Source organism: Lytechinus pictus, chromosome 5, assembly GCF_037042905.1.
Source record: "Lytechinus pictus isolate F3 Inbred chromosome 5, Lp3.0, whole genome shotgun sequence".
Classification (NCBI taxonomy): Eukaryota; Metazoa; Echinodermata; class Echinoidea; order Temnopleuroida; family Toxopneustidae; genus Lytechinus; species Lytechinus pictus.
In genome coordinates, this window is record NC_087249.1 from 4,779,108 (window position 1) to 4,798,856 (window position 19,749).

At 37.0% G+C, this 19,749-nt stretch overlaps 1 protein-coding gene across 2 annotated transcripts; it reads left to right on the top strand.

Moving 5' to 3' along the window:
* Positions 1–2,926: 2,926 nt before the first annotated feature.
* On the top strand, positions 2,927–19,693 carry LOC129262536 (protein prenyltransferase alpha subunit repeat-containing protein 1-like). 2 transcript variants are annotated; one of them, XR_010293593.1, is made up of 8 exons: positions 2,927–3,255; positions 4,720–4,874; positions 5,892–5,967; positions 7,743–7,847; positions 8,592–8,904; positions 10,958–11,166; positions 13,446–14,146; positions 14,951–19,693. XR_010293593.1 is itself a non-coding variant. In XM_064099675.1 (7 exons), exons 1-7 carry the CDS (start codon positions 3,182–3,184, stop codon positions 13,885–13,887), a joined length of 1,374 nt encoding a protein of 457 aa, XP_063955745.1. In that variant the 5' UTR covers positions 3,064–3,181; the 3' UTR covers positions 13,888–16,032. The 2 variants fall into 2 exon arrangements, 1 of the variants encoding a protein (XP_063955745.1); XM_064099675.1 differs by having other exon boundaries at positions 3,064–3,255; positions 13,446–16,032.
* Positions 19,694–19,749: the final 56 nt, after the last annotated feature.

Below are 19,749 nucleotides of genomic sequence, written 5' to 3' on the forward strand. Positions count from 1 at the left end.
AAACATCAGAAAAAATAGAAAAATGGATAGACAGATAGATATGAGAAAGAGAGAGAGAGAGCAATAGGGGGGGGGGGGGGAGAAAACTAGAAATGGGATAGAGGGAGAAACAAGATTCATGAAATATTAAAAACAACATAATTTTTCAAAATTAAAGACTTACTTGATAATGATAATGATATGCATTACTGACTTCCTAATTGATAATATATTAACAAATGTACATTCTAATAATAATAACTCTGGTCTATCCAGATATAATTGATCATTTGCCAATCTTTTGAATTGCCTTTCAACCTAGGTGTAGGAGTTGTGTAGAAATAAATAAAGTCATTTAACTTTTCAAATCTTGAATGGATTTTCTCTAAACTCTGGCAATATTTTATACTTTTCTGCTAATTTGTACAATAAAAATATTGTCAGGGTTAACTTCTCCTTTAATGAATAGTTTTGCTTTCAAAACCTCACATTAAAAGCCAGAGGCTGACTCATGTTGATAATGTTAGGTATATTGCTTGATTATGGCCCTTTCATATTCTTTGCAATGAAATAGAGAATTTTAAGGACATTCCCAAGCATCTGTACGCATCCCCGCTGGCAAGCACGTTGACGTCACAATAAATGAACAGGTGTGTAATCGGCTACAGATTGAGATATCAACTGATTTTTCCAGTCATTGACATTCTAACTGCAAATCTTGAGTATTAGCTGAAAATAATCTATCAAACTTTTAAATGCTTCTACTACCTCTTCACAATACTTTATCACTCTGCAGTGCTGCAAAGTATGACGAATATGACCTCGAGTTCGATTAAATGGGATAATGGTGAAGAGTTTTCCTTTATGTAGATACAAGCCTTTTAAAACATATTTTGTGTTTTTAAAATCACATTTGCTCCAACAAATGTGCAAATAGTTTGAAAACAAGCACATTCATGAACGCCCAATTTTTACTGAATGTTCACACACCTCATTAGTATACTTAATTTTCTCTACAACCATGCAAAATTTGGTGAAAATGACATGGGTTTTGAATAAAGTGCAGCATTTATTGTACTTCATAAAATCTGTTATATAAATTTCAAATTTTTAAGATATGTTTTTGTTGTCTTTCACACCTTATTTTCAAAATTGAAGGTGCTGCTACTCTTTAAAGAGCAAACAAAAAACAATTTGAGTGCGGGATTTAATTCTAAACTATAAAATTTGGTGAAATATAGATAGATTTCTACTGGTAATAGAGGTATCAAACTCAACGTTGAGATCTCATAGAATATGTATAAATACTATTTAATTAGTATTTCTCGAGACCTTTCAAAACAGTGAACTTCATCGCTCGAAATAGCAAAAAATCAAGCACATATGAACCCATGTTAATTTTTGCATATATGGCATATTTACATGTAGGTGCTGAAGTAACTCTGTGCAGAATTTGGTGAAAATGACATGGATTATTTCATTTTAACTGTGGAAGGTCCTTAATTGAGCCACCTTCCATTGATCACTACCAATGAAGACTGGACAGCAATCCAAGAAATAAATAAAAATGTTAAAATTAATAAATGAAATCCCTGACTGATCGATGTACGACTCTAGGACATCTGCATAAAATCTGTGTTTGTCTGTTTAGCAGCATGCAATGCTCTGCTCTAGAACAGAAATTTAGGCTGAAAATGGGGGTTTCAACCACGGCACATTCATACGTATACATTTATACTAATGAACCACACCCCGGGCCCCCCCGAATATCGTGCGGCTATATAGCTGCAGGCTTAATTAGGCTGGTTTTCAGCCATATTTTCCCCGATCGGCCGCTCGAAGATGATTTTTGGTTTCTTTGAAGGGGTAGTCCTAATAGTCACTTCTGTATAAATCAACATAAATATATAATATAATTCTTAATTATATAATGCGAGCACGAAGCACAAGCTAAATTTTTTGAATTTTATGTATTTTAGCTCTATATATTTCAAGCACTTTGTAGGAAAATTGTGAGGTGGATATGGATCACACTTAATCAAGAGCTGATATTTTTCATTATTATTACTCTGAATTCCTTAGGACATGTCATCATAATTATAAAAAAATGATGACTATCTTCCTATTCCTCTTGCTAAGCGCGAGATGAAACAACAGGGACATTTAAATTATTAGATTAATATCTTATTTATTAATCTAATATGCCTAATTAGGGCGTGAAATCTGATATTATGGCCTGAAACCTGGACATTTCAAGCACTTTTGTAATTATATATGAATATAGGATGCATCAGTTAATATATTTCTAACCATGATGCGAGCGCAAATCGCGAGCCAAAATTTTTGATAAACTCATCAAAAGGGGATTTTAAGTAATTAGTTTTGTAATCAATATTGAGATATACATAACTTGCCAATCAAAATGCGATCGTGCAGTGCTAGCTAGTACGTTTTGACAATCAGACCTAGCTGCAAGGGATGTATACTTTGAAAACGAGTAGAAAATGTTAATATTCAGACCATAAAACTGACAGTTTTACAGAGCACTTTTTAAAAATCAATATAAAAAAAAACACACAAATAATGAAAGTTCGATTTCCGAGGTGAAATATGTTTTGTAAATTGTATATTTAAGCTCGATCCATATTGAACAAGATAAAGTCACCTAACAGGCAATGCGAGCGCGAGCGAAAATTTTATATAGTGACATGAAAGATTCTTTTTATTTTCCAAGCCTTCCCCTCATCTCATTTCATTAATTCGTCTTCCTTCTCTTCTTTTTTCTCCTCTCTTTTCCCTCCTTTTTTTTTTTCCCCCCTTTTTCTTTCATTTTTTGCTCCACCAATAGGGGGGGGGGGGGGCCTGGGCCCCTTGGCCCCCCTGGATCCGCCTATGTCGATCCCCCTCCTCCCCAAAGTCCCTCCCCCGTATAACGGCTCCAGAATATATAGGGGTCACGGACCCACTTACACACACGCATAAAGAAACGTAAAAAATACCATCTGATTATGTTTTTTTTTTCATGGTCAGCCCCGGCCCCCATAACAAAAAACCCTCTGTATTCCGTATCTTGTTTGTGCTTTTGCAGACACTGTATACCACATAACAAAACAGAATCCTTCTCGGTATTTTAACTTGGGACACCAATTCCGGCTGAAGATCTTGCTGATATGTTTCTAATTTTGTAACCACTTTGACTTTAATGATGGGAGACGATAGTCGACCAAGGAGGATATTGGCGGATCTAAGCAGTGCTCTTCGTCGAGATCCTAAAATGTAAGTTTTTGTTGGCCCAAATTTTCGCTAGTGCGCTTTCGCACCCTGGTGTCGGTGGAATGAAGAAGCGCCAGTGGCAGTGGCACAGGCAGTGCTAGCAGCGTTATACTGCCACTACCACTGGCTCTGGAACAGCTGCAGTTATGTAGGAATGCGCTGCTGAGCTGTCGGCGCTAATGCAGTTTCGCACCGGCCGACTTCGAGCAAATAATTTCCCCTCCAGAAAGTCTCTCAGTCACATTTAAAGGTCAATAAACAATGGGGTCGGGACAACTTGGACCTCGGAACATCGCGGGCCGAGTTGTCCCACCCGTTTTATGATTTTTTTTCCCCACAAATTTGTGTCTATTTTTTCGTCATTTCGAAATTTCTTGTAACGATTTTCTACAGAAGAGGCGCACGGCACGGCCAATATCACCCAAGGGTTCATTACATGCCGCCGCGCACAGAAAATTCAAGCCATAGAAGTCGTTTGTTGTGGACCCAAGAAGTGAGATCCCAGCACGCGCGACCCACTAGTTAGAAATCCACTGCCAAACGCGGTTCGTGGTGCGAGGTTAGTATACTAATACTAACCTCGCAATACGTGTGAGTGGGCCAATATAGGAGACTCCAATCCAGTCACAATGTGTGAATTGTCATGATTGTAGCGAATTGAGATCATGTTTTCTTGGGTTTTGTGGCCATGTAATATTCATATTTTGTTGAGATTTTGGAGTAATTTCTGTTGCTGTTCTGTGTATTTTGAGGAAAAATATGTTTTCCGTTTGAAGTGCCACTTTCCTTTCAAAAGGCCCTTTCTGTGCATTCCGTCCGTTTTCCGCGATCGCGGAAAATCACTGTCCCTAGTAATATGTCAAAGAACTTCTTTAAGAAGCGCTTTTTGCAGTGCTCCCCTACTGCTTTAGGAGAGCTTTTTATTGTTCCCCTCATAATTATAATCAGTCCCTGCAGGACATATTCTCTACAGTCAAATCTCATTAAAACCATCGACCAAATTGAGGTAAGCGATTTAAAAAAATCATTTTCTCATTAAAAAAAAAATCAAAATTACCATTGTAAATGTTAATACTGTCAATGTTTGTTCAGTTGTAAATAGACCGATTTTTGGCAAATATTTCTACTATTTAAGCATTCTTTGCGGACTTTTTGAAAATCAAGTCATGGGACATTCACTGAGCGAGGTTTGTCTATATACAACCTCGCTTTAGAGTGAGTGCTTTTTGTTTTATTCTCAAGTACATTAATTTTGTAATTTGCACCTATTTCTCCCTGCTAGTTCTACTATAACCTATTTTCAGTTTGGGTAAATACAATAAAAGGGCATATCAGATACTGAGATATCACAGAGTTTAAATTGCTTGCTAGTTAAATACCACTGGACTCTTTGCCAAATATTCCCCTCTTTCAAGAATGGATATTTAGTAATTCAGCTTCTGATTTTACTATTTTTGTTCTTTTTAGTGATGAGTTTGACTTCATCTATTGTCCTGAACCCGTAGTTAATAGAAGTCCTGTTGTGCTCGAGAATCATAAGCTGGGGCTGCAAACATGGAGCATTAATCTCCTCTTCAAATTTGTCTACAGCAACCTAATGAAGAAGAGTACAACAGTTAAAGGTATTTATTATCAGCATTGGAAACAGTGTTAGCAAATTTAGGTATTTCTCACCTAGATTGGGAAATACTGGGAAAAAGTAGTAAAATCCGAGGAGGTATCTACATGTAAGATGTATACCCAGTTGTTGTGTGTCCGGACAATCAAGTTTAAACAGCCTTTTGGTAAAGCTACATCAGTTTTATAGTACAAAGTGATATGAAATATTATAGAGAACAAAATTGAAGAAGATTACAACTATTCAGTTCATATTTTGTGTATTCCAATGACAAAAAAAAAGAAGGCTTCAAAATTTTGAAGTGTCTGACCACCCCACCCCCATCCTACAGGGAGGTACATGGAAAATTTGGAAATGCTAGAATTTGCTTGAGAAACACCTGGGCAATACCTGAAAATATTCAAGAAGTATATATACATTTATTTCATAGTATTTCCAACTATTTCCAATATTCCAAAAAAAATATTGAGGTGGCATTTACCGGCATTTACCACTATGATTTCCCATTGAGGCTAACCCTGATTAGTATTGAGAAGAGTGCATGCATGAGACAGAGTCAAGTAAGTTCCATGTAAAAGCCCCATCATACTTGTTCTTAATCAAGCAGAATTAGTCAGAAGGAAATCTCTGTTGGTCGAACAACAGCGGTCTTAGAAAAATCCCTGCAGAAGTTTGCGTATTTTGAGAGGTACCTAATACTTAGCAGGTATTTTCTTTCTGTAATTTCCTTTTAGACTGTAAAAAAGTACATGGTATCCTCAGTTTTCTAGTTTGTCTGAAAATAGATAGATTAATAAACAATAAAGGAAATTTCCTTTAAAGTCATCTTCTTGTTGGCAGATGTGTACAGGCTGGATGTGTATGACCATGAGTGTAGTCTTCTGTAAAAACAGCAGAATGATTGATTAAGATTTTAACATTCCCATACAATTGACAATACAGGAGAGTTTTGGTTTAGCAGAAGTGCAACATTTTTTTATGTTATGTCCCTTTCTCTCTCTCTTCTGTGACTACTTGACAGATTTGAAGTCTGTGCATGAATTCAGCTGTGCTGTGCTTTTACTCAATCCAGATTGTTACACAGTATGGAATTTACGGTGAGTTTAAGTCCATTTAGTAGTCAGTACATGCAATATAAATGTTATTCTATCAAGGAGAAAGATATGAGATTTTTGTCTCACCTGCATAGCAGAGTGAGACTGTAGGCGCCGCTTTTCCGACGGCGACGGCGACGGCGACGGCGACGGCGGCGGCGGCGTCAACACCAAATCTTAACCTGAGGTTAAGTTTTTGAAATGACAGCATAACTTAGAAAGTATATGGACCTAGTTCATGAAACTTGGCCATAAGGTTAATCAAGTATTACTGAACATCCTGCCTGAGTTTCATGTCACATGACCAAGGTCAAAGGTCATTTAGGGTCAATGAACTTAGACCATGTTGGCGGAATCAACATCAAAATCTTAACCTAAGGTTAAGTTTTTGAAATGTCATCATAACTTAGAAAATATATGGACCTAGTTCATGAAACTTATACATAAGGTTAATCAAGTATCACTGAACATCCTGCATGAGTTTCACGTCACATGACCAAGGTCAAAGGTCATTTAGGGTCAATGAACTTTGGCCGAATTGGGGGTATCTGTTGAATTACCATCATAACTTTGAAAGTTTATGGATCTGATTCATGAAACTTGGACATAATAGTAATCAAGTATTACTGAACATCCTGTGCAAGTTTCAGGTCACATGATCAAGGTCAAAGGTCATTTAGGGTCAATGAACTTTGGCCAAATTGGGGTATTTGTTGAATTACAGCCATAAATTTGAAAGTGTGTTGGTCTAGTTCATAAAACTTGGACATAATAGTAATCAAGTATCACTGAACATCCTGTGCGAGTTTCAGGTCACATGATCAAGGTCAAAGGTCATGTAAGGTCAAAGAACTTTGGCCACGTTGGGGGTATTTGTTGAATTGCCATCATATCTCTATAAGTGTATTGGTCTAGTTCATAAAACGTGGAAATAAGAGTAACCAAGTATCACTGAACATCTTGTGCGAGTTATAGTAGTTTTCAAAATCAGCACTGCTGCTATATTGAATCGCGTGATGCAGGTGAGACGGCCAGAGGCATTCCACTTGTTTAGATTAAAAAATCATGATATTCGTACTGAGTTGGAGATGGAAATTGACACTATTATTGTTTGTAAACTTTAGTTTATTGTTGTATGATAAGGTACCTGAAGTCTGTGCATTAAGGCATCTGCGCAATTTTTATAAAACAAGACATGCAATGACATTTTGCAATATACATGTATAGACCGATATTTATGAAAAAAAAATATTGAACTTCTGGCATTTCATGTATAAAGGCCTCAAAATGCAGGCTTTCTCATAAAATCTGTGTATTGCGTGTAAAACGGATGATATGCTGATATTGGACACCTTTGTGTTTTCAATAAAAAAATGTCAGGCCATCGCTTAAAGGAATTAATATTTTTTTCAAAAATTTTGATGACATGTATCTTGCATGGCACACTTACTCTCTAGAATAAGTTAAAGGAACAGTATTTAGTGAAAGTTTATAAGTTTTAAAATAATTATATGTATTACTAGTTAAACTGTACTCTCCATTTCAAACAGTAAAGTCCAGATGATCAGATTAAATTATTATCGTTATTTGTCTTTCTTCTTGGATGAATAAAAAACATACATCAGTTTTAACTATTTGTCTGTAGACAGTTTGAGGAAAGTATTACTCGTCTTTTAAAAGGACAGTAATTCCTCATAAGGAGATGATTTTTGTTCAGTCCAATGTACATTTCTGAATTTGAGTGTTATGTGCTGCCTCTTATATTTATTTTTCACCAGGAAGGAACTGGTCATGAAACGTTACATTAAAGCAGAGGATGACTTGAGATTGGCAACTATAATCCAAACTAAACATCCAAAAAGCCCAGAAACTTTCATTCAAAGGTAATGTAGTTTCTCTAATCACTTATCATTTTAGCATTCAGATTTAAGATTATTAAAATCTTTCAATGATTTGATATTGTTTATATCAGGGCATAAATTCATGCAAGGCCATGGGGGGGGGGGGGTCGTAAGAATATTATGATCTTGTTCTCAGGTTATGAGCTGGTGCATAAAGGCCACTGCACACCTTACAACTGATCCACGATCCGATTTTGGAACAAATCGCATTTTTGCTCACATTCTGAAAATGTGAATGAAAAGTATCTTTATTTGAGGTTCAAATTAACTGAAAGAATACTAATCTAGCCATTTTGGATGATTGCAAGCCTTTATTTTGGAGTAAAGGCCAAATTAGTTTGAAATTGTAACTAATCGTACGATTGCTATAACGTCATTACAACTTGGTATTAAATTTGCTTTGGTTGTAATAAGTACATGTATGATAGCTTCTTCTTCTTCTGTTTTGAATTCCTTGGTTCACCGGAGAACTTTAAGCCTTAAGTTGCAGTACAGCATGGTAAAATAATGATAGCATAGTCACAGATTTGAACATAGGTATTCGTACAAAGATTTAGAACAGTGCATAATAAGATATTCAATGTCTCTATATGAGCATCAAGTTCTGCTATGTTTTATTCCAAAGTCGGGTAGCAGCCCAACCATAAGGTGTGTGCTGAGTCGTAAAAAAATCAGAATGCGACAGCTTTGATGGGGAACTATCCATTTTAACTTATACCTATCTAGGAGGTGGCTGTTGCTGCAGCTGTTCCCTTCATCATCCTCATCTTCCAGACACACGCAACAAAGTCATTGTCACAACTCAACAGCACAACATGCCAACGGTAACTTCTTCCACAACCAGCAACACTCTAACAGTAATAGAGGGCACGCCCCTGGAAGTTCAGTCAACCATAGTGAGCTCACAGAGAGACAGAGGCAGGCGATAGAGCGTGAGATGGATGCATGCAGAGCAGCCGCCGATCGCTATCCCAGTAATTATAATGCATGGAGCCATAGGATATGGGTGCTCAAGGAAATAGCCAGATTAAATACAGGGGTAAGTCTGGTATGACTTGTGCCGCCTTAGTGTAAAAATTAGTTCTTTTCTGACTAAGGGTAGATTTAAGAAAAAAAATCACCATGACAACTGGACAAATTTTGTCAGAGATTTCCAAAGGTTTGCTTGACAAAGCAATAAGGTGTTTACATGTTGTATTACTAATCTCAACACAGTTGACATCATATGATACCCTTCTTATTTCAACAGCAAGTCAAGAAAATAAGACGTATTTGCAGTTATTGATTGGGCTGTGTCACTTTAGAATTTTTCCTTTCCAGATTAATTGCATCTGCTGCGGTGAAAAAGCATGCATCAAATAGTGACAGACACCATCACAGAAGATATAAAACCAGCCAATGACACTTCCATAAATCAATTTTATTTGATATAAAGTTGGAATTCGAATGCCAAAATAATGAGGGAAAGCTAAAATTACAATACCAGATGATTTGACTATTTTAAATTACTCGATACTGATAACTTAGTCAAAGTCAAATATATTGGAAGCAGAGAAATCTTTACGACATTTTATGAGAATTTTTTTTTTCTATGTGTATTCTGACTAATACACACTTGAACTCGGTCTCGATCTCTACTCAATAACTAGGCATGTCTGCTTGGCTGGGAGTCACATTCACAACTGACTTTATTCTCTATTCTAAACTACAATATATCATTCACTTTACATAGTTACATAATATTCCGAGGAAGGCAAAGTGATAAGGGAAGTATAAACAGATAGAGGTGAACAAGGGGTTGTTCATGGTGGGGGTAATACAGCATGGTCAATATTTACACAACTGGTCTGGGGGTGGAAACATGATGAAGGTGAGCTGGGGAACGGAGATGAAAACAGTAGTTGAGATAATGAGGCATGAGGGTATGAATGAATAACAATGATAGAATGACAGAATAAGAGGATGGTTTGATGAAGAATGAACTGTGTGCATGAACACAAAAATTTGATCTAGAAAATACATTTTGCATAGTCCAGAGATGTTTCACAAAGTTAAGTACGGTATACAATGCATCATTCCATTGGTCAAATCATGCTCAGAGGACGTGCGCTACCACGTACTAATCAATGAGATTGCCTGTCACCAGTAAGCATGACTTTAAATAACATTTAAATCTTTGTGAAACATCCCTACCATCTTTGGTGAATATTCAGTTTTATGAAAGTTCAAGTTATACATGCAAAAGTAGGGACAGTAATTTTCCGTTTAAAAAATGCCTTTTTCGTTTCAGAAAATCCTAAATTCCGTTGCAGCATGTCAGAAAACGGAAATTCCGTTTCCCCATAGACTTTGTGTACAAGCAAAAGTAACAATTCCGTTTACCCATTGAATAGCAATATCACAACACTCACGCTGGTCAAAATTTGTATGTGCCACTGTACCAACAACGCAACAGAATCCGTTCTAATCGGATCTATGCGGGTACACAAAATATTTTGACAAACACATTTAACATAAATACATCCTCACCTTTCATAATATTAGCATTATTTTATGGTTAAATGAAATTTCATCGATAATTTGGGTTTTTTTTTTACATCGTTTCCAGCAGTCAACGATTTTCGCCTATCCGCCATCTTGGATTTCAAGACCTCGATATCGTGCTGTCATATCTTCGAACGTAGAGGGCAGCAACACACAACCGTGTTCAAACAATGTGTGCATGTGAATGTTGTTTTTGATGAGCCAAACCCGGCGCACCCGGCCACAACGGGTACGGGCGAGGGGTACGATCTAGTGTGATGAAGTTGAGTGCAGTCACGATGTGTGAATTGTCATGATTGTAGCGAAATGAGATCGTGTTTTTGTGGGGTTTTGTGGCCTTTTAATATTAATATTTTGTTGAGATTTTGGAGTAATTTCTGTTGCTGTTCTGTGTATTTTGAGGAAAAATATGTTTTCCATTTGAAATGCCACTTTCCGTTTCAAAAGGCCCTTTCCGTGAATTCCGTCCGTTTTCCGCGATCGCGAAAAATCACTGTCCCTACAAAAGTTACTTTTTATGAATAAATTACTGATAATTGCCATTTCAGGTGTTGCTGAAGGAACTTGAATGTACCAATTCCTGGGTAAAACAACACATCTCAGATCACAGTGGATTCAACTATAGATATTTCCTCCTCAAGAATTTATCTTGTAATCACCCTTATGAAGATCTACTGAGGATCCTCCATGCTGAGCTGCTTTTCACATCAAACCTCATACAGAATTTTCCTGGTCATGAAGCAATCTGGTACCACAGGTTAGTCTGAAGCTGCATATTCACCTAGACCCCATAACACATACGTTAGCAATTTAATTAATTGCTAATTTGAAAAAGAAATTCTGATCGGTTCATCGTCAGTCTTCTGAGCAAAATGCGCGCGCAACGATGATCGTGATAGGCCATTTCATTTAGCGATTAGTCGCTAACCTTTGTGTTACTGGCCCTGGTCTACAAGCAGGTAGTCTATTTCTCAGATAGTCTTATCCTATTTTGTCTACCGGTACCAGAGCTACCAGTTATTAGCATTTTTAAGGGAAGAGTGATACTAAAATAGGATTTTTGTCCTAGAAATATGATTTTTTGAAACTTGTATTGTAAAAATGATGATTTTTTTGTCTCACCTGCATAGCAGAGTGAATGAACTTTGGCCATTTTGGAGGTAATTATTAGAATGCTGTCATAACTTTTAAAGTTTATAGATGGGCAATTCCATAAAATGTGTACGTCCGACCCCCTATATATCGTCGCTGAATCCACGAAGTGGCACAACGTCCCAAAATCATGTGAAAAGTCAATTTTTAGTTTCTTTCAGTTTTAGTATTCTCTAGTCATGGTCTATTATTTCACCAAAATTTAGAACCCAATTCTCTCTAATTAATGAGATAATAGTGAAAAAGCGACACAAGCCTTAAAATCCTTTGTAAAAAAATCCACGATGTGGCACACAGGTGCGCGCCGTTTCTACGCGCAAAACGACACTTGTGTTTGAATCACTGCTACGTCAAGATTTGATGTTCATTCGATACATTTTTAACATGGAATGCAGCAGTAAATACCTGGCTCTTGGTTTGTTAAACTTCACAATCATATAGCGATGGGCAGTTGAAAATGTGAAAATCTTTCTTCACGTTTATCTCGAGTAGTGATTACGCGCATCAACTATCGCGTGTGCCACTTCGTGGATTCTGTGACGTCGCTGAATCCACGAAGTGGCACAACGTCCCAAAATCACGTGAAAAGTAAAGTTTGAGTATCTTTCTGATTTAGTATTCAATTTCAAGTATCTTTCAGCTTTAGTATGCCTTGGCTATAGTCTATCATTTCACCGAAATTTTAGAACCAAATTCTCTGTAATTAATGAGATAATCAAAGTGAAAAAAACAACACTAGCCTCAAAATCCGTTGTAAAATAATCCACGAAATGGCACGCACGTGCGCGCCGTTTCTACACACGCTGAAGTAATATTTTCCACAAACCGACACTTGTCATGCTTGTGTTTGAATCACTGCTATGTCAAGATTTGATGTTCATTCGATGAAATTTTTACATTGCAAGCAGGAGTAAATACCTGGCTAGTTGTGTGTGCATTCTTTATTCTGTTAAACTTCACAATCCTATAGCAACTGGCAATTGAAAATGTAAAAATCTTTAATCGCGTTTATCTCAAAAAGTGATTTCGCGCATCAACGGTCGCGTGTGCCACTTCGTGGAATCGGCGACGATATGGACCTTAATGAAATTTTTGGTCTCTGATTTCTTGCTCTTTTGACAGTCTGTAGTGTTCTCAAAGGACCATAACTTGGTCAGCTTATGAAGTGAAGTAAGACTTGAGAAAAATGGGGGTCGGACGTACAAAAAGGTTGATCATTTTATGGAATTGCCCAGATATAGTTTATAAAATGTGGATATAGGGGTAATCAAGTATCACTGACAAGTCTTAGGTCACATGATCACGGTCAGATGTCATTTATTGTCAATGAACATAGTATTGTATCATTATATGAATTGTGTTTTTTGTGAATAATTATGTTAAAGTAGTTTTCAAAGTGAGCACTGCTGCTATATTGAATCGCGTGATGCAGGTGAGACTGCCAGAGGCGCTCCACTTGTTTTGTATTTATTTCAAAATTTTAAAGAAAAATTGGATTTTAGGCTTGAAAATTTAAAATAGGATTTTTTTGCAATTAAGGTTAGCTATTGCTGGTTTATTTGCCATTTGGTCTCCAATATGCTTGATCTAATACCTAAAATTGGTCTTTTATAAAAATTCAGTCTTGAAAATCTATAGCTGTGTGAAATATACAAATGACTCTGCGTAAGTCAAATTATTTGGTACCTCAGAAATCTGTTCGACTAAAAGCAAAATTAAAGTTATAAAATGTTAGTAATACCACCTTTGCAAGTTTGCATATTCTGGTGTGACAAAAGATTTTGACTTAGTTGATTATTTGACTTATGGATGGTGAACTGAAGAGGAGTTTACTGTAGATGAAATTTGTCTTGAGTCTGTTCTATGATTGTTTATTTTTTGCAGGAGAGCAATCTTGACTCTGGGGAGAGAATGTTTGAAGGGAGGACAGTGCCAAGTGTCACAGAACATAGACTTTCCTGTGAAGGTAGAGAGTCCTAATGGTGAGATGTGCCAAGATATATCAGATACTGAACCTTTGGTGCAGGAGGAGACGGAATGGCTCCTCCTCAAAGACTTCTCAAGTGCTAGTGCTTTCACTTGTCCCAAGACATTGTCAACGTCGGCCACCCCGAAGGCAGATACCGTGGCCCATGCCGAGTATGCTGCCTATGAACGGGCCATCAGCTGTGCTGATCAGGACACCCAGGCTGCGTTGGCTCTGTTACTATGCAAGGAAAACCTTTTCATGGAGTCGTTACTCAAGAAGAGCTTCAGAGCAGACAAACCGCAGTTGCAGAGGTGTATCAATAGCCACAAGAGATGGCTAGGTCATGTGCAATTCTAGATATTTATTATTTCTAGCATTTCTCCTTAAGCATATACAATAAGTTATATTAGATTAAGACTATTTATAACATAATGTGTAATTGTAGGTGATCAAAAGGGAGAAATACAATCCTGAAATAAACTTTATCGTAGTCTATTACAAATTCTATATAGATTATAAAGAATTTTATAATAACCTTTATTCTGTTTGTGGGTCTTTCCATGAAGTTGGGGCACAAGTATGTGAAATTTCAGCATAACTCAATATGAAATTTTCAGTATTAGTCAATACATCAACACCATCTGGCACCCAATCCTACGTCACCACCCAACTTTTAACCAATCCACAACCAACTCCACAAGCAACTCGCCGTCCACCGTCACCCTACCAAGCCCTCCTACCCAACACAGCAGTCTGATCGAATCACCAACTCAACCAGCAACTTCGCCGACGCACAAGCCACCGACAACGACACCTCGCTACAACCTCCGCCGACAACCCAACACCTCATCCGTACACCAGGCCACCCACTCAATCCCGCCGAAGCCTACCCGACGAGTCCGCCGACCAACACGCACGGAACGCCACCACTGATGTACCTACCACGCCGCCGACACACACACCGCCGCCGTAATTCACCCCGCCGTCTACACACCGCGTCCGCATACCACGCCAACTCGTTTCCCGCCAAAAAACCGCCGACCCACGCACAGAGCGCCACCTACGACGTCAGCCCGCCGGCCCAGCGCTTTCCCCCACGTCCGCACGAACGCCATAAGTACCGCCGCACGCCAAGCGAACACTCACTCCTGAAGACGGACAGTCAACCTGCCCGAAACGTCGAGTCTCTCTACTACTCATCATCTCTACTCGCCGACTCAAGCCAGCATCTCCTCACTAGCTCTACTACTCAAGCTGTTCTCAACTCATCATTCTTTCCTGGTTTACAGTCCTTTTCAGGACTACTTTCAAGAAAGAATACTCTACTCTCAAATCTCCACTTTCTCGCCTATCCATTTCTTCTCTTCTCCTATCCACTGTTTCTACAACACTTCACATGGTGTACCGTAAACCACATCAGCGATACTCAATACTAATTCTATACATTTATTGTTGTATGCATTTCTTTTGTATTAAGACAATTCATTGACTGGAAATTTTGGGCCATTTAGACTCATATCTTGTGAAGTCACTGAGCAAAACAGTGTATACTGCTGTTAAAGGCATACAGTGTCCAAGTAGCACTAGGATATTTACATTTTGTCATTGAAGTCGGGTAAATACCTCTATGCATAGTTCTATTTTTAAAAGAAAGTAAAGAATTTGTCATAGTGTCCATGAGACACCAGGAAATGTCACATTTGGTGGACACCGAGACGTATGGTGACAATTCTTAAATTTCCTTTAATAAACAACAGAACTATGCAAAGGAAATCTGAGGTATTTAGCGACCTGACTTAACAAGTTAATTTACGTATTGTACAAATTTTTGGTCAACCTAATTGCCATGATTTGACTTTTATATCCCATTGCTACACAGACACTGTCCATGTACATGTAAAAGGATTATACACTGTTTTGCTCAATAACTTCATATAAATATGAGTGTAAATGGCCTGAAATTTCTAGTAAAATGTGTGGTCTTAATACAAATGTAAAGCCATTAAACAATAAATGTATAGTATGCATCATGTAATTAGTATTGACTTATGCTGAAATGTCACAATTTGTGCCCCAACTTCATGTAAAAACCTTGTGGTCAATCATATTTCATAGGCTCTCTATTTCTTTCTCTCCTGTCTCATTCATTATCTATCTATTGAATTCTTTTCCTTTTATATCTTAATTATTTCTATTTGTTGGTGATCTCTTGTTGATAGAATCTAATGTATATTAATTGTCAATAGATCAGTAATACAGAAACAAGAACATGCTTGCCCCATATTCGTCTGTCTTCCTCCGACTTGTGTCCATATTTGATCCCTATGCACCAACACACTTAATAAGTTGTCTCCACATAGTAAATTCTGCTCAGGGCTGCATTGTTGTATTCCATATTGTTTTGCAAATAGTAGTTTTGCCTTATTTTTGCCATGGGTATGGCCCTAGTGTGAACAGCATTGCCTTATTTGAATTAAAAAGTTATTTTCTTGTCTCACTGCCAATAATTCTATATAGCACATGTGTATTTCATGTAGGAGGTTTCATTCGGACTTATGAATTAGATCTGTAAGTTAATGTAATTAGCTATGACCTCTACAACCAAGTCTGGCTCACACCTTTGCATTCTTAACTTGTATTCAGCTGCGTATCGTTCAAACACAAGACAATCTCAGCAAAAGGCAGCACAATGCCATGAAACGAGCTAATATGAGGCCATTACGCAGACTAGCTCAACAATTTGATTTTTTCAAACATCCGAAACTGACCGCATTCAAAATCATACATTCAAATAAGAGTGGCAACAAGTGAATGTGAGCAACAGAGAGCTGCTTACGCATAGGCCAATGCAGCGATACTGCTCGATCTAAACTCGACTTACCTTGCTTTACCCCGAATCACTTCAGCTTTACTGCGTGCAAATCTATACAGGCTCACAAAAGGAAGTACGCGAAAGTGTGATCGACACCGAATATTTTGCTGTGTAGTATGCTGCATAAGACTGCGTAATGCAGCTAAAGACAAAGAGGTGTGAGCCAGGCTTTAACCTTGCAACCCCAAAATCACATGGATATGAGTGCGCTTTAGGCTACTAATACACTTGCAGAAAATAAACAAGATAAGGATGATCTGCAATGTTAGAATGGACTTGTTTAGTACCCGGTTTTGCTGGAGTAGGAAATACTGGTAGTAAATACGATTACCGCTTCAATATTTTTTAAAATGAAAATGGGGAATAGTTTGAAATGCAGAGAAATACTACAAAATATACTTCTGGAATTTTTTCAGGTATTGCCTAGGTGCTTCTCAAGCATATTCTAGCATCTCCCTGAACATCTTAAGTACATCCCAGCATTTACAGGTTTTCCCCAATACTTCCCACCTGGCCGGCAAATACCTTAGATTGCCCACCCTGCTTGTTACTAACCTCCAAGAAATATATTATGCTAGAAAGGGTCATAAGAATGAACGACAGGGTTTTATTTTTAATTTTATCAGCATTACAGTGTTCATCTAGTATTTAATTATATAGTCTCATCTTCCGCTTGGTGCTCCAATTGTTGTTGTTTTGCAAATTTATGTTTGTTGCTTTTAAGATAAACAGTAATAGAAATAAACAGTTGACTGATAGGATTAAAGTTTGGATGTGCTTTTGTGTGTGATGATGACGATGATGATGTTTCTGGGTGGGTGTGTTTGTGTGTGAGTGTGCATATTTTTTTTTTCTTCATCTGATGTTTACATGTATTAATAAATGTATATTTTGGAGGGTTCTTATTTTAAAATGATATCTTTTTGTTGCCCTCCTCATCTTGTAACGATACTTTTATATATGAACGTACAATTTGATGATGTTTTCAATGATTATTAAGAATAAATTTCATTTGAATTGAATTGATTATCTTTATGGGAAAAATGGATTCATTACATGAACCAAGCTAATGAAGGAAGTAACCGTTATAAAACCTGCAGACAAGATTAATTGGTAAGATTGGGGGGGGGGGGGCAATAAACTATAAGCTTGTGTACACATCGTTACCCATAGGGTTTCAAAACCACCTGCATTTTTGTCTTGCCTGAATGAAGTTTGTCAGAGACCTAGTAATCACTTTTCCTGTTGGAAAACTTTTAAATTTTTGTTCAACTTGCTCTCATTTCTCTATTTCTTCATCAATTATGATCACACTTTGTACATGTGACCCTTGGGTAGTATCACATGTGTGAGAATGATGGGGTCAGAGGTCATCTAGAGGTCAAAAGATCATATTGCATATTTTATTGATCGCAAAATCAGGTGAGACTTGTGGTTTGCGAACCATCTTGTATATTTCATTGGTCAAATATAGGCCTAACGTGTCAACATAATTCAAGTTTTCATATGAATGAGACCCCCCTGAAAGCTACCGGTAATCAAAGAATATTTATAGTCACACCACGGGTAGCCCCTGAACAATATCCCTTTTAGTAGATAAAGAATATTTGTAGTCGCACCACGGGTAGCCCCTGAACAATATCCCTTTTAGTAGATAAGAATATTTGTAGTCGCACCACAGGTACCCCCTGAACAATATCCCTTTTAGTAGGTTATCAATGAATATTTATAATCGCACCACAGATTTTGGTTTGAAACCACCTACTTCGTTTTATACTTATAAATTTTGCCATTATGCACTACCTTTAATTTTGTTTATATATATTTCCGAAGCATAATGTGGATATAATTAACAAAATCGCATTAATATGTAGTGGAAGTACATGTTAATTTAATATATTGCCAACAAATATGAGTAAATCATATATCATGACAATCAAAATTATTTTAAATAATAAAAGTAAAGTTTTAAAAAAAAGTTAAGACTATATTATAAGTTCTTATGAATTGTAGTATTAATGATGGTTTGTGCAATTATATCTTTATTCAAATTCAAATATATGTGAAATGTCAGACTGAATTGTTATTTTTCACTTGTAGTTTTGGAGAACATGATCACTGGATTCATATGAATTTAATAGCAGATGTAATTCAGTGAAAGATTATAGGCCTACATGTATATCTTTATATCTTGTACTGCTTTGCTGGTAGTTCTGATTGCCTGAGTATATATTACCTGACATTATGGGGTAAATTGTGTCATATAGTTCTGTTACTATATACTGTTTGTACATGTAATAGTTTACTGTGATTGATGATGGTTATCTTATACCCACACAATTCTTTATGCTATATTTTTGTTATGTTCATGTTTATCACGTTTGCCTAGTTTAGATCTGTACTGACCGCACAGAAACGTTAGCGCTAACAATGTGCTAACAGGACCTGTTACAACCGGTAATGTTGCAGCGATTCCTAATGTTACAACAATGCATTACTTACACATTAAAATAAATGTTTTGACTTCACCATCTGAAAGATGTGACTGGGCTTACTGTTAGCGCTCTGTTAGGCTTACAACGTTTCTGTGTAGCTGGCACTGGATGTTAGTAGTTATTTGTTCATAAAACCTTGAAGGAAAGTGAAAAGACAGAGGCTAGGCATATAGGTGTATATGCAATGAGTGAGTGCAGGGTTTTCCGAACAAATTACTGCCAACCTCCAGATCTAGACTGACGTTTGCCTAAAAAGTGGTACATCATGGGATTAAAAAAAAAAAATTTACCATCGCTCTGAAGTTTTTTGGGGTTTTGCTGAATTTTTTTAACGGCTTCTGATCAATGACAGCCTCCTTAGATTTCTAATTGTCATCGATCACCATGCCAATTTTATTTACATTTTGAAAATCTGATTTGGCAATCAAGGGGCCCATCACGAATGTTCATCCCATCTTTTAAGAGTTGTCTGAAGTTTCTTCAGTTTGGTCTATGGTGGTGATAAATGTGAACATAGCAGATATATAGCATTGAAAGAAAATGATTATGATATATACCATTCATAAAACACTGTCTAGTTGCATATTTTATGGCACACTATATATTACCATAAATTGTTATTAGAAATGAACATCCAAAACTCAATGGTAGTACTGGCTTAATGTTATATATGTAATAGTACCTGTAAGGGAATCATTAAACTTACTTGCTAAGGTTTAGATCTTTAATATCTGCATTGCCCCATGTGATATCTTTGTATGAAATTTATCAAAAAATAAAATCCTTAAGAAAATAATCCACTCATCTGTGTTTTACATGAATTATGACAGTGTTTTCCCATCTGGACTGAAG

Excerpts from the sequence above, each read along its gene's own strand:
- LOC129262536 (XM_064099675.1), top strand. The coding sequence starts at position 3,182 with ATGATGGGAGACGATAGTCGACCAAGGAGGATATTGGCGGATCTAAGC. Across the intron at positions 7,848-8,591 it reads CCAGAAACTTTCATTCAAAG|GAGGTGGCTGTTGCTGCAGC; the intron begins GTAATGTAGTTT and ends ATACCTATCTAG. Across the intron at positions 11,167-13,445 it reads GAAGCAATCTGGTACCACAG|GAGAGCAATCTTGACTCTGG; the intron begins GTTAGTCTGAAG and ends TATTTTTTGCAG.